Source organism: Clytia hemisphaerica, unplaced genomic scaffold, assembly GCF_902728285.1.
Source record: "Clytia hemisphaerica strain Z4C2 unplaced genomic scaffold, Clytia hemisphaerica genome assembly, whole genome shotgun sequence".
Taxonomy (NCBI): Eukaryota; Metazoa; Cnidaria; class Hydrozoa; order Leptothecata; family Clytiidae; genus Clytia; species Clytia hemisphaerica.
This window is the reverse complement of record NW_027103674.1, coordinates 725,666-748,298: the sequence shown is the minus strand read 5'-3', so window position 1 is coordinate 748,298 and position 22,633 is coordinate 725,666. Positions and strand designations below refer to the sequence as shown.

Sequence of the window (22,633 nt, the reverse complement as noted above, 5' to 3'; positions counted from 1 at the left end):
AAAGAATTTTCACCCCCCTAAGAAGATCAGAAAGATTCTACAAATGCAACGACTAGACGCGAAGCAAAGAAGAAGTTTGAGAACAAATTACAGTTGAAGTGTATTCTTCCTAGGAATAATTTTATTCGACTTAGAGAAGGAGTGAGGCTTTCTATTTTCATCGAATTACAGAAACATTCAAATAATCAGGGTTCAAATTACATAGAGTTTAGTTTGTTATCAAGTTTCATTACATTTACATTCAATATACATTCAAGGTATATACCTTCTTAATTTTGATGATGGGAAAAAATGATATAAATTTGTAACAAAAGAAAATTCAAGAAATTTAAGAAAAATCCCAATATGAGAAGAACTCGATAGAGGTCAGTCAGAAACTCAAGAATGATCGAAGCTAAACAAAAGCGACATAAGATTAAACTTTACGAGATTTTAAATGGCTGGTTCTGTCTTCCAATGAGCATATGAAGATGAAAATATTCTACAGCCAAAGTGTATTACATAATACAAAACCATTTATTGTATCAACCCTTGTCTCTTCATAGTCCTGTATTTATCTTTGAGCGCAACGTTCGTTCTTGATTCGTGAAATTTGAAGTGTTTCAAAATGTTATTCCAATCGCCGACTCCAAACCGTTCGATACCTGCGATTAGACTCTTTTCTTCGTATGCTTGAAATTTCACACGCGCACTCTTCTTTTTGAATGAAACATCTAAATTGGTAAAACAAGAGAAATAAATGTTTTAAAAGTGCTACGTGTTTACGTTATTTCCAACAGATTAAAATGCTAAAATATGGTAATCCAGATTTATTCTAAAGTCTTCTCTCAAAATTTTAATACTCCAGGCTACATTCCCGGAGGAATTTTAAGACGTTGGTTACATTCTATACCTTATACAAACTTTCTTCTTTCCTCTTCAAACAAAAATTTATTCTAACAAACATAGAAAAACAGTATAAAAAAGGATGACCAAACCCGAGACAATTGATATTATTGAATTTACTCATTTCTAAAAACAGGTCCCATACAATAAAGAGACAGACAAAATCACCAACCTCTATTCCCGACTCTTCTATTTCGATTATTATCATCATCAACATCGTCGATGGAGTCCCATTGCACTGATTCTCCCTCTTCTTGCATTTCTTCACGTCTCTCCGTCCTGGTGTTGTTTACATCTTCCCTTGAGCTGGAGGGTTGGGAACCAGTTCTAGAGAAAAGATTTCAAAAAATTTGATGGTAATGGATCCAAATTATTGAAAAGAATTACCACTTTTAAAAAGAGAGATTACTCTTGTCACACCAGACAGAGAAAAGAGTTATGGAAACGGAAAAACATATAATTGTATCAGCTATCGTCTTAAATTGAAATATCGTTTTTGATAAAAGAATTTGAAACCCACCAGACAGCAAAAGCAAAGAAAAAGCAAAATAGCGGGGCGGGAATCTGCTCTGTTGTTATTGAAATATCTCTCACTTACCTTCCGCCCCTGCTTGATATTGGCGATGATTCCGGCTGTGATTTACGTTTGTTGGGTGATCGGGTATGTGATACGTGCCTATCATGTTCGCGTGATGTTCGTGCTAGGGAGACTGGCGAATTATTTTGATTACGTGATGTAGCATTTCTTCCAGCGTCTGTGTCCTGTGAATTGCAAAATATCTAGCTTTAAATTTCCATGGGTTTACATTTAGCTTTTGAACTGTTTTACAGTTTAAAAAGATGGGGAAAACTTTTGTTAAAAAACTTTTGTTGATATAACTACTGATGAATCTATAGATTGTCATATGAGAATCACTTTTGACGAGAACTCGTGTTGGCAAGAAGATCTAGGAGACTTATTTATATATGAAATAAAAAGAAACGATTAACCCTGCTATCCACTGATAATCAGTTCCTCATTTTCCACAACATACACCAGATAAAAGCGAGATTATGTATCGGAGATATTCTACGGCTACGGTTGCGGGGCTGCCTGTACGGGTCGTCAACAAAGGCGACATGTCGTTGTCTACTTTGCTCTGTACGGGAAAAACACCAAAAGACCGTATAAGCAAAGTCGACATAATGCCGTACGTCAAATATCGAACTTGCTTTCACCCGCCATTACTTGCCTTACTCGCCATTTCCCTCGCTGCTTTAGCCGTAGCCGTAGAGAATTCCAGATACATAATCTCGCTAAAGTCATACCTGTTCATCTTGTGTGAGAGCATCATCCAGATCACCATGGTAACGATTCGTTTTCCGTTTTATGATTGGCGAGTTTCTATTGAGAGCAAGCAAAGAATATATATAAAAAAAGAATCAATGAGGAGAATTCTGTAAATGATTGCAATAACAAGTTACATAAAAGAGCGAGGACTGGTTCCGATCTGACGCCAAAAAGTCGAAGTCGTTGCATTGACGATTTAGCGTCATTCGTGCTCGTTTTAACGAGTTGCTAGATTGATGGTATTATCTAAAAATCAGGGTTCAAAGAAAAATTTATCAAAGAAATAAAAAAAACCTTTCTCTCTCGGAACATTTTGTTGAAGTTCTTGGAGAAGCGCTTTCTTTTTGAGAATCACGAAGCTCCAGCATTGATGTGTTTTGAAGTCTTTTCTTTTTGGGTGACGAAGGTTTGTTGGAAGTTGTAAGCAGTAGTTTTTTCGGTGAACCATACAAAGACTTCCGTTTGCTGGTGTAAGTGATTTGTTGCACTGCCATTGTTTGACGCTGTTTAGTTTGATCACTGATATTGGAAAAAAAACAAAAGAAATAGTTGATTAGTTGTTGCATTATACATTCAATTTGATACCCATTGGGCTTTTCCAGAAATAGTCCGTGCATCTTCTCCTGTTGAGGATATCGGATATCTAGGGGGTTAACAATTTTTGTTCAAAAGTGGATATCCAGGGGGTAAAGTGTTATTACCAGATAAGGGGTAAAGTGTCTTTTCAAGTAAAAAATAGCCCATTGTAGTCAAAAAATAAAGATCAGTGGTAAATGTCTTCTGGCATTACGTCACTTTTACATGGGCTGGTTTTTCGCAAGAATTGCAAAAAAGAAAAAATCGCATGTTGAAGTCATTGCAGCTGGACCAATAAAAAGAAGTTTTGAAAATATCTTTCAATCTAGGTATTGTAAAAAACAACAAAAAAACAAGGGGCATTTGATGAATGATTGAATGTAGATGGAATCAAACATGGCGTTCCTTTCTTTATTTTATTACATATACCTTTTTGCTTTTGATTTTCCATTTGGTGAATTTTTCTTTTGTCTCTTATCATCATTTTCTTCTGATGCATTAACATCATTTTCTTCTGATGCATTAACATCATTTTCTTCTGATGCATTAACATCATTTTCTTCTGATGCATTAACATCATTTTCTTCTGATGCATTAACAGCATTTTCTTCTGACGCATTAACATCATTTTCTTCTGATGCATTAACATCATTTTCTTCTGATGCATTAATATCATTTTCTTCTGATGCATTAACATCATTTTCTTCTGATGCATTAATATCATTTTCTTCTGATGCATTAATATCATTTTCTTCTGATGCATTAATATCATTTTCTTCTGATGCATTAATATAAGGCAACATTCTTTTGGTTACATCATTAAATCTGGCCTCGATATCCCGTGGATCCTCATTGAAATGTTCACCCATTTTCGAAAACGTGGATGTAGTAATCGAGTTCAATTCGTCTTCGATTTCTCGTAATATTTCTTGTTCATCATCGTCAATTTCGTCGTTTGTTACCGAGGAAAGTTTTTCGGGTGGATTCTGCGAAGGCTTAGGATTAAATTGTTTTGCGTCTTGAAGCCGACCACTTCTGAGAGTTCTAGTACTTGAGACGTCGACAAGTGATCTTTGTGTCGTACTTGGATTCAATTCTTCTGTGGCGTGTTGCTGGCTGACGCTGATGGGTAACATCTCATCAGATGATTTCTGGGTAGTATTTGGCAATATGTCCACATCTTCAGTGACTGGTTGTCGATCACCTCTCAGAGATCCATCACACGAATTCTTATCAGACTTGTCCTTTAAGGACTTTTGATCATAATTGCTTCGAAGTACTTTTTGATGATTCTCTTTTTGATTTACTGGATTGTATTGTCCATTCTTCAGACTTGAAGCAATTTTTTGTTGGAGTTGTTGTTGTAGTTGTTGTAGGGAGATTCGGTTCTCATCGTCAGACTTATCTTCTTCATCATGATTAACCTCCGACGAACGAATTTTGGGTGATTTTTCGGTAGAATTCTGAATGATCTTATCTAAAATTGATTTTTCTGGTGAGAATTTCTTTGCCACAAGTAAATGTCCACAAGCTACGTCCACTGTAGGATCATTTTTCAAAAAATTTCTGCTAAAATCAATTTCACATTTCCCGTTTTTACCCTATGCAACAGGCGGCTGTAAAATCCCACCCTTCATATATTTCTTTTTCAATCTGTGATCCTAAGGCTTAGGTTTTTTTCTCATCTACAATTTACTGAAGAAAGCAGTAATTTGACGTGAGAGTTAGATTGTCAACAAAGTGCTGTAAAAAATCATTGAATAAAAGAAAAACTTACAATCTGAAATAATTTCATTTTGAATGATTGGTGCAAATATAGCCTGGATATCCAGACCGTAAACTATTTCACCATCTAGTTTTTTTAAGATCGTGTTTCTGGTTTACGGTCTGGTCCAACCAACTCCTCTGCAGATATATCTGTCCCTGCATATGCGAGTGTATCTAATTGGTCAGTATGCGCCCAGTCACTGAGCAGAATTTTCGCGGGGTTTTTGATATTTTTCGATGCGTGCGCATAATTTATGGAAAAAGCTGACATTGCAAAAAAAAGATAAACAAATGAAAATGAAAACACCGGTTCATTTCTAAACAAAATGGCTGATGGAAAGGAGCCTTTATGAATGTGGCTGATGTTTGGAGATTGTTTAAAGTTTTGAAAGGCTTTTGAGTTTGTAAAAGGTTTTATGGTAAGTAATTATGTGTGTCTGCCTGGGTTTCCAAAGTTTTGAGATTCTGTCAACCAGCGTTCACTCGCAGACTGTGTCATTCAAACTGTACCGTAATGTTTTAGTTGCACCAGACTCTCAAATTATAGAAACTTTGTATGTTGAGGTATATAAGACTTTTTTTTCTGAAATTTTGAGTCTGGATATCCAGGCTATGCAAAAAAGTGAAACATAGAAAAGTTTCATTTTTCATTGCAAAAATCAAAATTGGGGATTTGCAACATGTTTTGTTTTTTTGCATAAACCCCTGTAACTATGGGCGAGCACCCCGTTGCTAAGATGTTGGCTTGAAATCGAAAATGAAGCCACTGAAAATGAAAGTAAAATCCAGCCCGTACTCAAAACCCCGTATTATTGATATACGAGTTTAACTCTAAACTGGCAGGGTTGTCCTTGAACCCCCATCGGGAAAGGGCTCAACCCAAAACCCTAACTAAATAGTTCCCTTCAAAGATTACTTACTTAGTTATGAAAGTCGAGAGAACTGGAAACTGGAAAGGAGTTTATCAGTGCATCACAAAGTGCGATATTGCAATCGCATGGAAGCGCTTCAAAACATCAGCTTTTTTCGAGTTTTGTCTTGATTACCTAAACTCTGCAATCTCGCGTAGGCTTAAGGCTCAAGACTAGAACTAAAACTAGAAAATTAGTTCCCAAGAAAATTTGTTCCAATAAGGTAATCGAAAAAAATTTATCATCATCAATTTTGTCAAATGTCAGAATTGTTTACTCACTAGAAATACGCAACTTTCGGAAGTTTAATTTTTTTTCGGTTGTGCTCCATTTTAAAGATAACGAAGATGAAAAGTTACCATTGATCCCGCGAGTTAAAAAGAGGTATTCCGACTAGTCTATGAAAATGTGCTTGCGCGCAGCAAATAGAATGTCTTGTAAATTAATATATACATAAAACTGACAAATTCCTTTCTTTTTTATTCTTGGGTGGCGTCACCATTGATCCTGACTTGACAGTAAGAACAATGGCGAACCAAATTAGGCAATGCATAATTGTTACGAATGGCCGAGAAAATTTGTGGGACGCAAAAATTGTGCGATAAACGAAGCGCTAGAAAAACGCCCACTGACAGTATAGACTCAAACTCGTTTATCAAGATTACGGGATTTTGAGTATGGGCCGATTTTACTTTCGTTTTCAGTGGTTTCACTTTCGATTTCAAGCCAACATCTTAGCAACAGGGTGCTTGCCCATAGTTACAGGGCATTGTGCAAAAAAATAAACATAGAAAGTTTTCCAAATCCCAGATTTCAATTAATTAATTTTAATTAAATCAATAAAATATGAAACTTTTCCATGTTTCACTTTTTTGCACCAATTCTTCAAAATGAAAATATTATAGATTTAAAGTTCTTCTTTTATTCAATGATTTTTTACAGCACTTTGTTAACAACCTAACTCTCGCATCAAATTCCCACTTTCTTCAGTAAATTGAAGATGAGAAAAAATCTTAAACAATTCTTTTTGACGGAGAAAGGGTGATAGATTTTTGTTTACCCGGAGTAGAAGAGCTTCCAAAACGTTTTTCATGCTTCATGACAGAAGGCTTTTTGTTGATGGCATGAGTTTTTTTGACAATACCAAATCCTTTTTTCTTCTTGTAGTTACCATTGTGATCTTCACTTGATGGTCGTTTTCCTCTGATATTGCCAGACATACATTTGTGGGTCTTGAAATATTTACTATTCATGAATCTACGACAACAAGTAGGACAATAGTAAGTGGGTTTGCACTTGATAGCGTGCACCAAGTAATCGCATCCAGTTTCAGGGATGAATTCAGCTTTAGTAGGACAGTAATAGTTTGGACATTTCACATCATTACCACTTCTCAGCTCAGATAATACACCATTAATCTAAAAAAATATGGCAAACAATCATTTATCTTGTCCATCATATACCTAAACATAAGGAAAAGGCCATTTTAAAATACTTTTAAATTATACTCTATCATATTACAGTTTAAATAAAAAGGACCCAAAAAGCTTGCGAGGGAAAGTTTACACTGGGCCTTTAGCTATAGTCAATACATGTCAGTAGCACAAAACGAGAAATGCAGAGAACTTTTCAATATATTTGGAAATTTGAAAATATGGCTATTTGTGTTGTTTTCAGCTTCCAAAATGAATTCCTAGCTCCTTGGCAAAATTTTCAAACTTACAACACTTTTAAAGAGGATATCAAGGAATATCAAGGTTTACCAGTTAAAGAAAGGCTCGCAATAATACATAAAATACTCTTACATCACTATGGTTATTATTAAAATGAACAGCCAATGATTTCCATGGCATTTCTAAAGAACAATAAGGACATCCAATTTCAGTTTGATTCACTTTTGCAAAAAAATCTATCTCCACCTGAGCCTCAGCTAACAGATGCTCCTTCCATGCTCTTGTAGAAAAATATTTTGCTTTACAATTTGGTATGGGACACTTCAATTTCCCAGCTTTGATAGCAGTTTTCCAAGTTTGAATGAGTGCCTGAAAAATATTAAAATTGGAATTTCGTTATTTGTTTTTTTATCTTATCTTATGAAGCCAACATGTGTTGAAATACAAAAGAAAGTAGAAAAATATGTGGAATAACGTAGTCATATACAAGTCACACCATTTTCTGATAAATTCCATAAATGTGTCATGCATCATCAAAATTGGAATTTTTCATTCCATTTTTCATAACATAATCATCATCATTATTTTTAGCCACATGTATAAACTTCCATCAACAAAAAGAGCATGAAAAGAATCTTGGGACTGACCTTTTCTTTTCCTTTTATTGCAGATGGTTTTGTAGCAGCATGATTAATATTGGTTGGAATAATTTCTTCACTTATCCTCCCCTAAAATAATATAATTCAAAAACTTTCACTAGCAGAGAAAATTTTGTTTAAATATATTATACAATTTATGTCTCAAAAAGAGACTGAAAGAAATCAAAAAGAGACTGAAAGAAATCAAAAATAACTTTTTCAGAAAATCCTCGAGGGATCCAAAAGCCGTTTGGAGTACAATACATCGAGTTTTGGATAATCAAAAATCTCGAATTAAGCACCATCCATCCGAGATAAATGATTACTATTGCAAATTAGCATCTGAACTCACCGGCAAACCTAACGAAGAATCAACATTACCAGATAATACCTTATCGGGGAAAACTTCGTCGGGGAAAAGTGACGAAATTTCGGCCAAGTGACGAATATTTTTCCCCGACGAAAATTTTCCCCGACGAAGTTTTCCCCGATAAGGTATCGAAACGATAGATGACGAAAACGCGTTTAAAATTCATCATGTCACTTATGATGAAGTATGTCAGATCTTAAAGAACCTGTAAATGACTGTTCTTGCGGCTCTGATAATATCTATATTCGTTTTGTAAAACCGATATCGGAATTCTTCACATCGCCACTTGTCAATATCATCAATAACTGCATTGACAAGAAAATCTTCCCTCGACAATGGAAAATTGCTCCTCGCGTATGCCCTATTCCGAAAATCGACCTACCTATCAAAATCAAAGACTATCGCCCAATATGTACTCCATGTGCTCTCGAAAGTCTTTGAACGAGTTATCTTGAATCAGCTCTGTAAATTTATTGAAGATTAAGCTCTCTATCGTCAAACGCAGTCCGGGTTTCGTAAAGGACATTCTACAACTACCTTACTGATCAAGCTTCGAGATGACATCAAGAAAGCAATGAGCAAAAGTGAAGTATCTCTTTCCATTCTAATTGATTACTCCAAAGCCTTTGACACAATAGACCATCTTAATCTCTTGTTGAAACTTCGAGATATAAATTTTTCTTGTGATTCTCTACAAATCCTATCGAGCTATTTATTGGAGAGGAGACAGTATGTACAGGTTAAGGATAAAACCTCTTCATTAAAACCTATGTATTTTGGAGTTCCACAGGGTAGTATATTAGGCCCTGTGTTATTCAACCTTTATGTCGTCGAGCTTTCAGATCAAGTAACATCATCCAGTATTCAATACGCTGACGATACCACCCTTTACCGTCACTGTAAACTCTGTAAACCATCAAGGATATGGAGAAGGATGTTGAGAACCTTCAGTCGTGGCCAAAAGACAGTAACCTACTATTTAATAGTGACAAACTACAACTCATCATTTTTCATTCTCAACGCTTGAGGAATTTCCCAAAAAATCAAAGCCAATTATTCCGCTGCTCTGGCCGATCTATCGAGCACAAAACCTACGTTAAATTGCTTGGTGTCTATCTTGATCATAACTTAACATGGTCAACACATATCAACGAAATCATCAAATCCTCACAAGGAACATTACGAGCACTACGAAAATTCAGTCGCTTTACTCCATTTCATGTTCGCAAGACTCCGGATGAAACGATGATATTATCCAAGCTTAACTACAGCAATGTTGTTTATGCGCAAATTTCCAAAGTACCAAGTAGAACGTCTTCAAAAGATCCAAAACATTGCAGCTGGGTACGTGCTTTCTCGATTCGCTACTTTAAATGACGTAATTCAACTAAAATGGCTACCAGTCAAAGAGTACATCGAACTTAACAACGCTAAAATTGTTCACAAGTCAGTTAGTCACACTAGGAAATCTAGCTTTCAGAAAAACAACATCAGTCATCTACAGGATGTATTTGAACAACAAGGATGAGAGTTACCTGAATCAAGTTCGCAAGACAATTAATTAAAACTTGAAAGTTTGAAACAAAATAAAACGTGCAGCAGCCAAATATCAACCAACCAAATTTTGTCATTCAATTCCCGAGACAGCGCTTCGATTTTTAAGGCCTTGTTTATACGCTAAAGTGAAAATAATTCCGAACATGTAAATGGGTCATTGTTTGAGGTCCGGCAAAATTTCCAGGAAATAGCCTATCCGGCGGTGCGCGGATCTAGGTGGGTTCCGCCTCCCCCGTAGATCTTTTTCTTGTGAAGTTGATCTTCAAATTACTTTTCAAGGTTGGCTTGGCTCAAATTTTTTCATCTATGGCTTGAATTTTAGGCAATTTCTCAAAGTTTTTGAAAATGTTAATTTCATTAAAAAGCGCCGGGTTATTTTTTCATGAATCTCTTTAAAAGTTTTGCGGTGCATTTTTTTGCTTAATCTTTGATATGCATTTTGGCGGGACGCTAGTGTGACTAACTGCAAGTCACGTCGAGATAAAAATCATCCCAGTTATCTAAATGTCGAATTCTCTGACCCTAGTAAGAAGCTTCGCTGTACACTCAAAGAACCAATGGTCAAAGTTGTTAATGATGGTACATTTCAATGTCAAGCTCGTTGGTATGATGATCTGCCAGAAAACATAAAATCTTTAAAGACTCTAGAAGAATTTAATAAAGAAGCTAAAAAATATTATTTTGATAAAGCATTAGCCAGGGTTTTATCCCTGTGATTTTTTCCTACTCTCTGAATTTTAGCTCAGCGCTGCCATTTAGTTATCTATCTTTTTCCCCAATCCATACTATCTAGCTCGATGAACATTCTAATTTTTTCTCACCCCCAGGTCACCCAACGATCTTAATTATTAATTATCAATTTCAAATCCAAATTAGCATTATGAATATTTTTTTACTTTCAATTATTTATGTATTTTACGGTATAAATATTTTATTGATATAATTACTTTATTGACTTATTAATCTTACAGCCTTTTATTTTTACCGTCCATGTTTTCTTGACTTCCTAGCAGGCCTAGCTCTATACCTCATATCTCATCCTTAATTCAATCTCTTGCCAGTCCTGTGTCTTTAGCATTCTTTTAATTAAATTTAAATCAATATAAAATTTTTTAATATATTTTATAATTTAATAATTTATCAATCAAATAAGGTGAAATCATATTCAAAGAGTGCTCGATAAAACCAACCAGGAGTAGAGCTTCTTTAGTCAAAAATATATTTCAAAACCAAAAAATTTAAAAATCCACAACTCGGAGTTTCATGCTCTAAGCAATCATCAGATGTAACTAAAAAATTAAAAAGCTGTGTGATTCATATGTTACAAAATTGGTGAAACGCTGGTTAAAAAGTCGTAAAAAAGTGATGAAAAGTGATAAAATCGTAAAACTATGAATTGTCACGAGGGACATCAAATGTGTCCGGAGGGACGTCTTTAAAGTTTTTTAAAAAGAATTTGCTCATATGACGGCACGTGGAGATTAGTTCGGTTCTTTTGTTTATAAGTTTGTCTTTGGAAGTAATTATGTGGTACTTTTCGGTCATGCAAAGGTTGCACGATTTGCCCCCATTTGAATAGGGTTTTGCGTGATCGATGACTTTCCAGGATAACAGGGGCGAAATGTTTTTGCGCTGTAGTTTCCATACGTGCTTTGAAAGTTCAGTGGAATTCTCTTTTTCCTCATACTTCCATCTCGTTTTGAAGGTATTTTCGGTAAGGCCGATGTAGTTGACACCCTCGTCGTCTGGGGAGGAGGTTTCCAAAAACGCACAGGTTACACAAGCTGTTCAATAGAAATAACCTCAAGGTACAGCTACAGCTGCCCCCCAAACGTCTCGAGCATTATTTCATCCCATAATAGAAAAATTCTCAACCGCGAAACAGCCAATGATACCACCCATGAAACCTGCAACTGTCGTGCAATAAATGAATGTCCTCTAAACGTAAACTGTCTGGATAAGCATTTAATATACCAATGCACGGTAAAATCCTCCCCAGACGACGAGGGTGTCAACTACATCGGCCTTACCGAAAATACCTTCAAAACGAGGTATGAGGAAAAAGAGAATTCCACTGAACTTTCAAAGCACGTATGGAAACTAAGTATCCAAAGACAAACTTATAAACAAAAGAGCCGAACTAATCTCCACGTGCCGTCATATGAGCAAATTCTTTTTAAAAAACTTTAAAGGGACGTCGGACACATTTGATGTCCCTCGTGACAATTCATAGTTTTACGATTTTATCACTTTTTTACGACTTTTTAACCAGCATTTCACCAATTTTGTAACATGTTTTCACACAGCTTTTTAATTTTTTAGTTACATCTGATGATTGCTTAGAGCATGAAACTCCGAGTTATGGATTTTTAAATTTTTTGGTTTTGAAATATATTTTTGATTAATTTAATAATTTATATCTTTTGCATTTTCATTTTTATAATTCTTAGTTTAGACCGAAGAACAATTTTGTAAAAATTGACGTCGAATAAATGTTAAATAAAAAAATAAATAAATAAAATGTCCACTATTTCTCTCAGTTTGAACCACAAGTGATTTTGTGGTTTAGAGATGCTGGCTTAATCGATCAAGCCAGCCAGTGAGCAGTATACAGTGCTGACGAGTCCTAATAAGGACGAAATGCATATGCTGCTCTGCCACCCAAATCTCCTGAGTGAATATAGTTGGACAGAAATTCTTATTTCTTCACATATATGTAAAATTTTATTTATTAACAGGTCGAATTTTTTATTTCAACTTACTTACATAATTATCGAATTTCACTTACCCCGCCTGCTGATTTCGGATTTGATTGACACTGTTCTTTGGTATGGTTGAAATTTAAATGTTTTTCACTGCGAAATCCTCGCTTGCATTTCTTGCATTGGAACAATGGTTTACAAGTAATGGAATGCTTCAAATACTCAACGCAATTGTCAAATCCAGGACTGAAGGTTCTACTACATTTGTAATTTAAACATTTCAAAGTTTTGCCATAAAATAATCCAGTCAATGCCCTTTTGATCTAAAAATATGAAGAAAAAAGAAATTCAATATTCATCAAAACAAGTTGTACCCTTGTCATTTCTCACTTTCTTATTACAAGATAATAGTATCAATATGTACGATTAGTTAGAAGTCAAATTATAAAAGCAAGATCTAAGTTAAATCTTTTAAACAATATTCTGTGGTTAAAAAGCAAATTTAATGGGTTGGTAAAAAAGAATCATGGGATAAACCAAAAGTAACCCAAATCCTTGGCCAAACCAAAGAAACAAAGTTAAAGTGTTTACATCTCTGTGAGAATTTGTTGTATGTTGTTTCAACTGGCGCCAAGGTAAAGACTTATCACAATGTGGGCATGGTATTTGATCTTGGTAAGTTCCATGGGGGCAATTACCATCCAAGTGATAGCCAAGCTCGTATGCAGTAAAAAACTTCCAATTGCATCCTTTGAACGGGCATTGGATGTAACCCTTTTTGATTTGGATTAACCACTTGGATTTTTCACACTAAAGATAAAGTGTAAATACAAATAAAAAAAAAAGCTTGACAAAAAAATGATTCAAAAATTTCAAAAACACATTCACCAGTGTCATTATTTCTTTTACAGCCTAATGGCATACTCTTTGTGATAATTTGACAAAGAGAGCAATTATTATACTGTTGGGGCTGGAAATCATTAAAAAAGGGTGTCAACTAAAATTTACCTTGAATGTCATCTTCAGAGAGTTTGACAATATGTCCACATCTTCAGTGACTGGTTGTCGATCACCTCTCAGAGATCCATCACACGAATTCTCATCAACCTTGTCCTCTAAGGACTTTTGATGATCCTCTTTTTGATTTACCGGGTTGACTTGTCCATTCTTCAGACTTGAAGCGATTTTTTGTTGGAGTTGTTGTAGGGAGATTCGGTCCTCGTCATCAGACTCGTCTCCTTCATCATGATTAACCTCCGAGGAACGAATTTTGGGTGATCTTTGGGTAGCCTTCTGATTTGACTCTTCCTGATCCATTTTGTTTATGAGTCGTACAGACCTGAGAGACCTTTTAGGTGATCTGTCGTCAATTACATCTGTTCCTGCTCTTTCTTGCAGCGCATTTCTTTGCAGAGATCTTTTATGAGCACCATTTTTGGGTGCAGTCTTTTCCTCTAACAATTGTTGATCAGTGTTATTTGCAAGTGTTCTTTTTTGAGTCCCAGTCTCTTTCTCTTTGGATGTTTCTTTTGCGTCTGATGAGTTAGAAGATTCTAAAGTATTTGTGGGTTTTGGCGAGCTTCGACTGTTGCGTTTTCTGATTTTGTTTTGATAACCTTGGATCTTTTGAGGCCTTGAGCGCAATATTCTAGTGTAACTCGTCCTGTGTCCTTCATCACGTGACAAAGATTGAGATTCATCATCATCATCATCCTCATCATTTACAGCTTTTGTATTGGATGTTTGAGATGAAATATTGCCAGAGTTTCTTTCGCTTCCACCTTCTTCAGAAGATGGTTGTGAGATCAATCGAGTTCGTTTCCTGGAAGTAAAAACAAGAAAGAAGATTTTAAGGTTTTGCAGACTCGTGCAGTTTATTTAGAAAATTACACCAAAATAAAAGCAAAAAAAATAAGAAAGATAGAAAACTTCAATTTTGTAATGTGATGGATTCTCTCATCAATTTCAGTAAAATAATATATTGTAATATTGAGTAGCTAGATAGACTTGAGCAAAAACAAAATGTCAAAAAAGAGTTGCGATTGATGCGTACAAATAAATGAGTGAAAAAAAAATCATTGACGCTTAATAAATTGTTAATGGGCTGTAAGCAACCTTATAAAAATGTGTAAATAAGGAAATGCGTAGCTACAACACAAATAGATAGAACCCCTTCTTTTTTCAACTTTTTTTCCACTTTAATATTTTTTGCATAAACTTTGTGTAGTAGCTCTATTTGCACAAACTTTAGGCACTGTCTCAATATTTTCCATCTGTCACATACATAAATATTTTACACGCCGGCTTATTAAGGATTGATAAATGCTATTGACTTGAAATTTAGACCAGTGCTAGATATTCACCATTTCAGCAAAATGGTACAAGTTTCACTTTTATGATCTGCAAAATATAAACAGCACAGGCGACCAATTGCATTTGGCCAGTTTTTGCAAATAATCTCAGATTTTTAAGACCTATCAATGGTACTCCTGTATTCCTGAAAGGGATGTGTATTTTACTGACAAGCAGTGAAACTATTTCTTGGTATATTTTGCTTCTTTTTCAGACAAGTAGACCAATTTAATAAAACATTCTTTCAGCCATATAGTCATTTTGGTCAGTAAAAAATCAGTATTTAACGGTAGCCACTGTTATGTAGAGAAAACAATGAATCATACTAACCTTTTCATAGTAGATTTCGGGATGGCTTCTTCGCTATCCTCTTCAACATCTCCATGCTGGGTAGATCTTTGTTTCTCTCTTTCATCCAAGAGAACTGACATCTGAAAAGTAAAATGTTTTTATTATTTAAATATGAAAGGGAGACGGTAGAATTATCAAAAGAATTTTTCAAATGTGAAAAAGTTGCTTTCTTTTGTTTAAAGTCTGAAAGTCACCCATAGTCTTATAGGCTTTGTCAATAACAAGATGACAATACCATATCTAGAAAGAACAACTTCAGCATACGAATCTGACTTACAAAGGTGTCCAACTTAGGTTTTTGCTGTTCTTTCAAAAATTGTTTTACAAGCTTTTTCAAATATGACTGAATATTGCTGTTGTCTTGTTTTTCTGCTGATGATGCAATCTAAAAGAAAGTAATTTTGGCAATGTTATTTAACTCGATCAGAATAAAATTCAATAAAGTTCCTCTCTCTTTCTCTCTCTCTCTAAAAAAAATTAAAAAAGTAACAAACAAATAAGTGAATAACCGCCACCATCCATATAAAAAAAACAAGCCCGGCTCTTTTTAAAATGGTAAACATGGCAGTTTTGCCTAGAGGAGATTGCGTATATGTTACTGATACGAGATGGTAGCTTTCGTAGCAGATGGAATTTACAGTCTTTCTTTTGAAGTTGTTGTCTACTTAGCTCTTTTGGTCGCAGAAAAACGCGCACGGCTCAAGCGATTTGATCCCTGAGTGCTTTTCTCCTTCCATTGAAAATTAGATTTACTTAGATTTCTTTCGAAAACATTTTGTACATGATGAAAACAAACACAAAATCAGTATGTTTACAATAGATGAGATGTACAGCTTTGCACACAAAGCTTTTCAACTTTCAAAAAAGCGTTCACAGCGTCAAGCCTTATAGGATCCATTTATCTAATTTATGCAATAAAAGTTAAGAAGTGGACAACGACCTTTATAGTCCAGTGCACATAAAATTACTTGCAAAATTACAATGATGTAGAGAAATAAGATGGAAATGACCTAATAACACTAACCTTACTCTTACCTTTATGTATTCTTTAATTTTTTCTGAATGTTTGCTGTTCTTGAATTCATCATTCATCTGTAAAAGAAGAAAGTAATTGATTTATTTGAGTTAAATTACCTACTCTCGGGTACCTAATAGGGATTGGAATAAGCGGGGGGATATAAAAAAATCTCAAAACTTAATAATAAGCAGTTGGAATAAAAATGTCCTGGGTGGAAAATTTTTGAAAAGGAGGCTAATAAAGCAGAATTAGGACAAAAGAGGGAACTTTAAAAAACATTGTCCCAAAAATTAATTAGCGGGGGAGGACGGCTATTATGTACCCGAGAGTAATGATTGTAATATCCAGTAAAAGTAAAAGATTTTCAAATCTTTAACAACATACCATTCCAAGCAGCTTCTGAAGTGAAGAGGAATCATCAGGTTCAAAACTTTGATTTATCAGATCAATAATAACTGCATATTCTTTCAGACGTGGAATCGTTTGAATGTTCAAGCCTAATAAATCTGAAACAGAATAGAGTTTTTAAGAATTTTGCTAATTCATAAGGCAGTGCAATAAGCCTTTTCTTTTCTAAAGGGTAAAGTATCTATTGAGTCTTTATAATTATTTTAAATTTAACAGGTCATTGAGCTAAATGCTAAAAACTAAAAGCTAAAAATTCAGGTTGTGTGCGTCTTGTTGTTTGGGCCAAAAGAATGTTACGCTATTTTGACCCGAAAATGTCTGGGGTATGTTCAGGCCATACCGTTGGGTTTAGCCTTGTTTGTAGTATTTTAAAGGCAATTTGCGGAGGCTTCCCCACCTTGAACAACCCTGCCGTCTCACCTGACAGTCTGGTGCCAAAAATATCCCTCAGCCACACTGGAAACCTTTTGTCCGGTGTTAGTCCGGTGTCACTCCTGTTTGGTTTAGAAATGCGAACTAACCGATGATGTCTAAAATTTTCAATAATAGCTCCATAACTAACAGACTTTCTGAAATTCTGTAAAAAAGATCAAACTCCTAAATAGTTTTACTATCTTCTGAAAAAAAATCATAACCATTAGTGAAATACTCGTTCATCTATTTAAGATTGAGACAAAACTTTATGAAGAAAAAGAAACCTTGAGCACAAAAAATGCTTTTTTAAACACTTTTTTCCAACGAAAAATGAATAACTTTTATAGAGGCACCTTACCCAAAGATTGAAGAAGCTTCTAATAATTAAATTAAATGAGAGAAGATAAGTGAAAACCTCAAAATCAACCAGAATTTACAACCTTCCAAAGCAAAAAGACCTGTTTGATCGCTATATTTTGGGTTCCACGTTTACGAACCCCACCCCCTTCAAACAATGTCAACTTGGCAATCAAACTTAATCTCAAGATATTCAAACCTTCATTGCTTGCTGTAAATATTCCATCACTGTTTCATCAGCCATCTTTATTTTTGCTACAACTCGCATAGTTTTAATTTCTAAACTTTTTCACCCAAATTCCCGGAAGTTATTATCTCCATAATATAAAGTGGCAGAAAAAACTGACGTCTACAATAATTTCTAGACCGTGCGGGCTGTCAAACAAAGAGAACCCGAGGTATAAACTTTGGGCCTTTGTTTTGGTTTTCAAAACAGCTGAGTTGATCAAAAAGAAACATGGCAAAGTAACATTCGGCATGGAATGAACTTATCTAAAATTGATTTTTCTGGTGAGAATTTCTTTGACAATAAAAATAAATGTCTACAAATGTCCACTGTAGGATCATTTTTCCAAAAAATAAATTTAGCATTTCCCGTTTTTACCCTATGTAAACAAACGTGGTTTTTTACTCTGTGCAGTGTTAATTTTTTGAGCTTCTGAACAAGGATAATGCACACCGGACGCACTGGATTCAAGTCTGGTGTTGAGATTTCCGGTGTTAAAATGGTGTCCAACTTGACAATGTTGACCAAGTAAAGTACCTTGGCGTAACCATAACGAAAAATCTAAATTGGCATGTCTGAAGTTACTATTTGACATCAAGAATAACTCAAAATTTGTGGACGATCAATTAAAGCCAGCACGTCAATGCTGTGTAAATATTAGATAGAAATGACAACTTGCCCAGTTGAAAGTTTATAAAATCATACTTTCCCTTCACCATTGACTTATGGAACAAACTACCATCAAAGGTAGTTGAACGTGCACAACGGACGCACTAGGCTCAACTTCATTATCAATGGCTTCAAACTATTCATAGGCCCAATTGTAGACCCCCAGATATTCACCCAAGGAACAAGTGTGCAAAATTTCAGCCAAATCGTACAATTTTTTAATTCTCAGGCCATATTTCAGAAAGGCAAGGCAGCGTCCGTTGGTGGTCAAAAAGGACATTTTTTTCAGTGTTTTTCCACAAAAAAGGCTGTTTTTACCAATATTTTAGTAATTTCAGGAGGGGCAGCGTCCGATAACCAGACGCTAAAAAAGCATGAAAAATGGCCTGATTCTCCAGGCTGCCCCAAAGTTTTAGCCTAGTTTTGGCGAAAAACTTGTCCCAAGGCCCCAAAAATCAAAATTTTTGAAAAATAAAAAAATACCCCCAGATATTCACCCAAGGAACAAGTGTGCAAAATTTCAGCCAAATTACACAATTTTTGAAGTCTCCAGGCTGCCCCAAAGTTATAGCCTCGTTTTGGCGAAAAACTCGCACCCAGGCCCCAAAAATTTGACTCTCTACCTGCTAACATGCGCTAACCAACCTGATCCATTTTGAAATACTGTACTGTACTTGAGTCAAACTGTACTTAGGTGACACTACTTAGAAAATTTTTGTTTCTTAAAATTATAACGGGAATTTTTCAAAAATATTAATAAGAGCTCATAAAACCAGAAAAAGTTTGGTCAATGCTGACAAAATAACACAGACTTCAATGCACCATATAGGTTTTGAGCTCTCAAATACCGTGAGATCGGGTAACTTGCATCGGTGGAGTTTAACATGCATAGCCCTCAAATGAATGACCTGGCTGGTCATTAAAATACAAAGTTAAATAAAAATAAAAATAGTAGAGTAGAGCTGCAAGCGGAGCTGTGTAGTTCATTTGTTTTGAAAGTTTGCTGCTTTGATTGGTCATTCATTTGAGGGCTATGCATGTTAGCCTCCACTGATAAAAGTTACCCGATCTCACGGTTCGACTTGCTTATTTTTGCCAGTTCCCCCCTTATCCACTCAGCCACTCAAGATTTAGAAATAAGGTTAACAATGATTAAGCATATCATACTTTTATTTGCCATGACCTGTATAATTTTATTTCTCCTGTCAAGGTATTATCTTCTTAAACAAACGATTTTAGATCATTTCCAACATGCGGGAGCCGATCACTCATCGAGATTTTCAGGGCATTTGCAGGACTCTTTAGTAGGACTGCAGTAAACGGGCTGTAAACCCTGCTAGTGCCTGTAAAACTAGAATTTCCATGCGATGGGTTAGGACAGTGTAGCTGGAACCTCGATATTCCAGGATTAGAAACAGGTTTATTACACACATTTCCTCAGAAACTTTTAAAATCATCTGCCATTATGACTTTCTTGAAGCCGTTCCGAAATGAACCAATCAGGTTATGTATCGGAATTCCTATGGGAGTTCTTTTCCGAAATTTGTAAAATAGCTAAGTCAGCCAAAAAACTTTTCCCGGGGTTTGAGGAAAAACAGAACTGATATTATTTGTTTTTTATTTAACCAGATATTTAAATTTGGGCTCAGAAATACTTAAATAAATAAGTTATTAATATTCAATATACTATTTGTATCTCTTAGAAAATACACACTTACAGAACGACATTGTTTATCATTTGGAATACCCCTGTATTTGGACCATTCTATTGTGGGCGCAAAATAGGGCGGAAACACCCTCAGTGCAAGATTGCCGCCTCATCTTTATTTGCCCGCGCGAGAATGCGAGCTAATCATTTTTTTCTTGCGCGCTCGAGGGGAAAAGGAAAGTGATCGATATTCTTTGAATGAAAATGTCAGAAATAAACTCAAAGACCAAAAGATGTATTTTGTTGTTGAGAATCAATCCTGTGAAGATGAAAAAAATTTTGCTTTGCGTTTTTTTCGGAACGCTGAAAAACTCTAATTTCGATCTTCCTTTAAGGTAAAGAGGTTGCGAGATTTGGGTTAGCGAGGCAAAAATTGCTAAAAAGCTGGTAAAAATTGTAATCCTCAAAAATCGAAGTTCCAACTTCACTGTAGGACACTCTCCAATCTCTTTAAAGTCTCAAAAGACTGAGGGGAGGAGCTTTTTCTTGCATACAGTACCCATATACAGCAGACAGAATTCACAGAGCGTACACACGCGGGCGATTAAACATGATTGCGCGGAGGGATGCTGGTCAAAAAATTCCCGGGAGCAATCTCGTTACCATGAGTGGTCCTAAATCCAACAGCCCTGCCTAAATCCGACCCCCCAATCAACCACTAAGAAAAAAAAAATTATATGTTTACAAATATTCCCTCTCCAAGTTGAACAATAAACTATTGCAAGTAATCTGGAAACAAAACAGCTAACAAGATGACTATAATGTCAAGATGTCAATTAATGTGATCAAAAAAGTGTGAGTTGTAAAAAAATAATTACCTCTATTATTCCGAATCTGTTGCTCGTGTTTAAAACGTTAACAATTTTGTAGTAAAAATTTATGTTTTATATAAGAAGCAATTATTGTTATTTGGTTCAATTGGTTCAGTGTATCAAATCTTTCAGTTTAGTTGACACTTTGGTATCTTCATTGCGTCACAGTGAAAGATTTGTTTTTATCTAGTTAGTATCTTTGAAACGCCCCATTGGATTTAGGCAGGGCTGTCGGATTTAGGACAACTCACGGTATTTATCAAAAAGTGCTTAAGTGCTTAAGTGCAAATTCCAAATATGCATTTCCCATGATTTTTGTATATATGAAGATTTAAGTCTGTAGTGTTAGTGAAAAAAGTTCGTCAATACCATACCCCTGTAAATTTTTTTTGGAATAAAGCTCAATGGGCCATTCTAGAATTTGTCTGTAACAGGGGGGCGGACGACACAGGATTTCCGAGGGCAAAGATTTTCACCAAAATTCGAAATTTCCAAGGTGAGAGAAGAAAATGTATGAATTTCCAAGGCAATTGAACTAAAAAAGACAAAATAGAGTGGAATTTCCGATGCATTTTGCAAAAGTACATAGATTTTCATCGGAATTTTCGACCACCACTGGAAAAGAAAAATTATTTCCGAGGCTAGAAAAAATTTAAAAATGCACGTCGTCCGACGGGTTGGCAGACGATATCATCCACCAGGATGCAAGTGAAATTTTTCAATCTGCGGACCTAGACGGGGGTTCTGTTATTATCAGTCAGTTACATCAATATGCCTTCTTACCTGTCTTTTAAAATATAAATAAAAGTAATCACGAAAAAGGATGCGAAAAAAAAAGACATAAGTGTGAGAACAGAGTAATCAAACTCGTTAGAAAAAGTACCATTAGAAGTCATAAAAAATCAACCTGAATAAATGCAATCGGAATTCCAGAGAACTTCATAATTCCCCAAACAACATTACATTACTATGTCAAACTCCCATTACATAAATTCTACAATTACGTCAGAGTAGACTACGCTCGCCACCGAAGAGGTTTATTTGGAAAGGGTATATAATTACATTTTATTGTTCGCTTCTTTTTTAAAGAGTGGCCGGGTTGGAAAAGTATGAATTTCTTTGTACATATTATACCTACCCCAAATATTTAGGAGGCTGAGTTTTAAACGAATTGTCCTTTTAGGGGCACCGGTAGGGCTGGGAGCTTTCTTAATAGAGGTCTGTAAATTACACGTTATAAGTATTTGTGAATGACAACATTCTGCCGTGGCTCGTTGACGCAAGCGGTTAGGCATTGGGTTTGTAAACCAAGGTAGCTTGCATTTGGTGGTTCGAGCCGGGGTCGGAGACCAATTTCACCGGTACGGTCAAATTTCATAAAAATACTTAAAACAGAAAACAGTTAGAAACACTAGAGAAAGTCAGGAAATCAGGATAGAAGATAGGAAAGTAGAAAATAGGGGGAAAATAAGAGAGGATGCATCCTGGTGGATGATATCGTTTGCCAACCCGTGTCCCGTCCGACAGACAGGGGTATACAAAAATTTTCTGGAATGGCCCCCAATATTTATACTTTTGAACTCAATATTTTTTTGAAGAATTGCCGTTTAATAAGAATTTACTTACTTTTCCATATTGTCACACATCTGGCTAAACAGGAGTAACACGATTCAGTGTAAAATTGACAAGTTTTATGTGCGATTTTTTCTAAAATCCATGAATCTAAAATACTTATTTGGTCCTCGTTTGACGCCATCTTGAATCCTATTTGCGCGCTAAATTTCTTGGCGCTCGCTTTGCTAAACTTTGTTTGATTTGATGATGACGTCACTATTGTCAAGGTGCATTTTAATCTTTTGTGAAGTGGTGTTTATTCTTGTTTTCGATGACACACGGAAGTTTTGAAAAA

General features: G+C 35.4%; 1 protein-coding gene across 3 annotated transcripts; it reads right to left on the bottom strand.

Moving 5' to 3' along the window:
* Positions 1-191: 191 nt before the first annotated feature.
* Positions 192-22,556, bottom strand: LOC136803418 (myb-like protein X). Of its 3 annotated transcripts, XM_067060138.1 has the most exons (18): positions 22,351-22,431; positions 16,959-17,068; positions 16,515-16,636; positions 16,148-16,204; positions 15,390-15,497; positions 15,092-15,192; positions 13,418-14,231; positions 13,001-13,219; positions 12,496-12,732; positions 7,790-7,870; positions 7,275-7,511; positions 6,530-6,887; positions 3,221-4,268; positions 2,510-2,734; positions 2,194-2,269; positions 1,484-1,647; positions 1,058-1,212; positions 192-713 (listed from the first exon to the last, which is right to left on the bottom strand). In XM_067060138.1, exons 1-18 carry the CDS (start codon positions 22,368-22,370, stop codon positions 517-519), a joined length of 4,329 nt encoding a protein of 1,442 aa, XP_066916239.1. In that variant the 5' UTR covers positions 22,371-22,431; the 3' UTR covers positions 192-516. The 3 variants fall into 3 exon arrangements, with proteins under 3 accessions (XP_066916239.1, XP_066916238.1, XP_066916240.1); XM_067060137.1 differs by lacking the exon at positions 16,959-17,068 and having other exon boundaries at positions 22,351-22,556; XM_067060139.1 differs by lacking the exon at positions 16,959-17,068 and having other exon boundaries at positions 7,389-7,511; positions 22,351-22,556.
* Between the last annotated feature and the right edge of the window lie 77 nt (positions 22,557-22,633).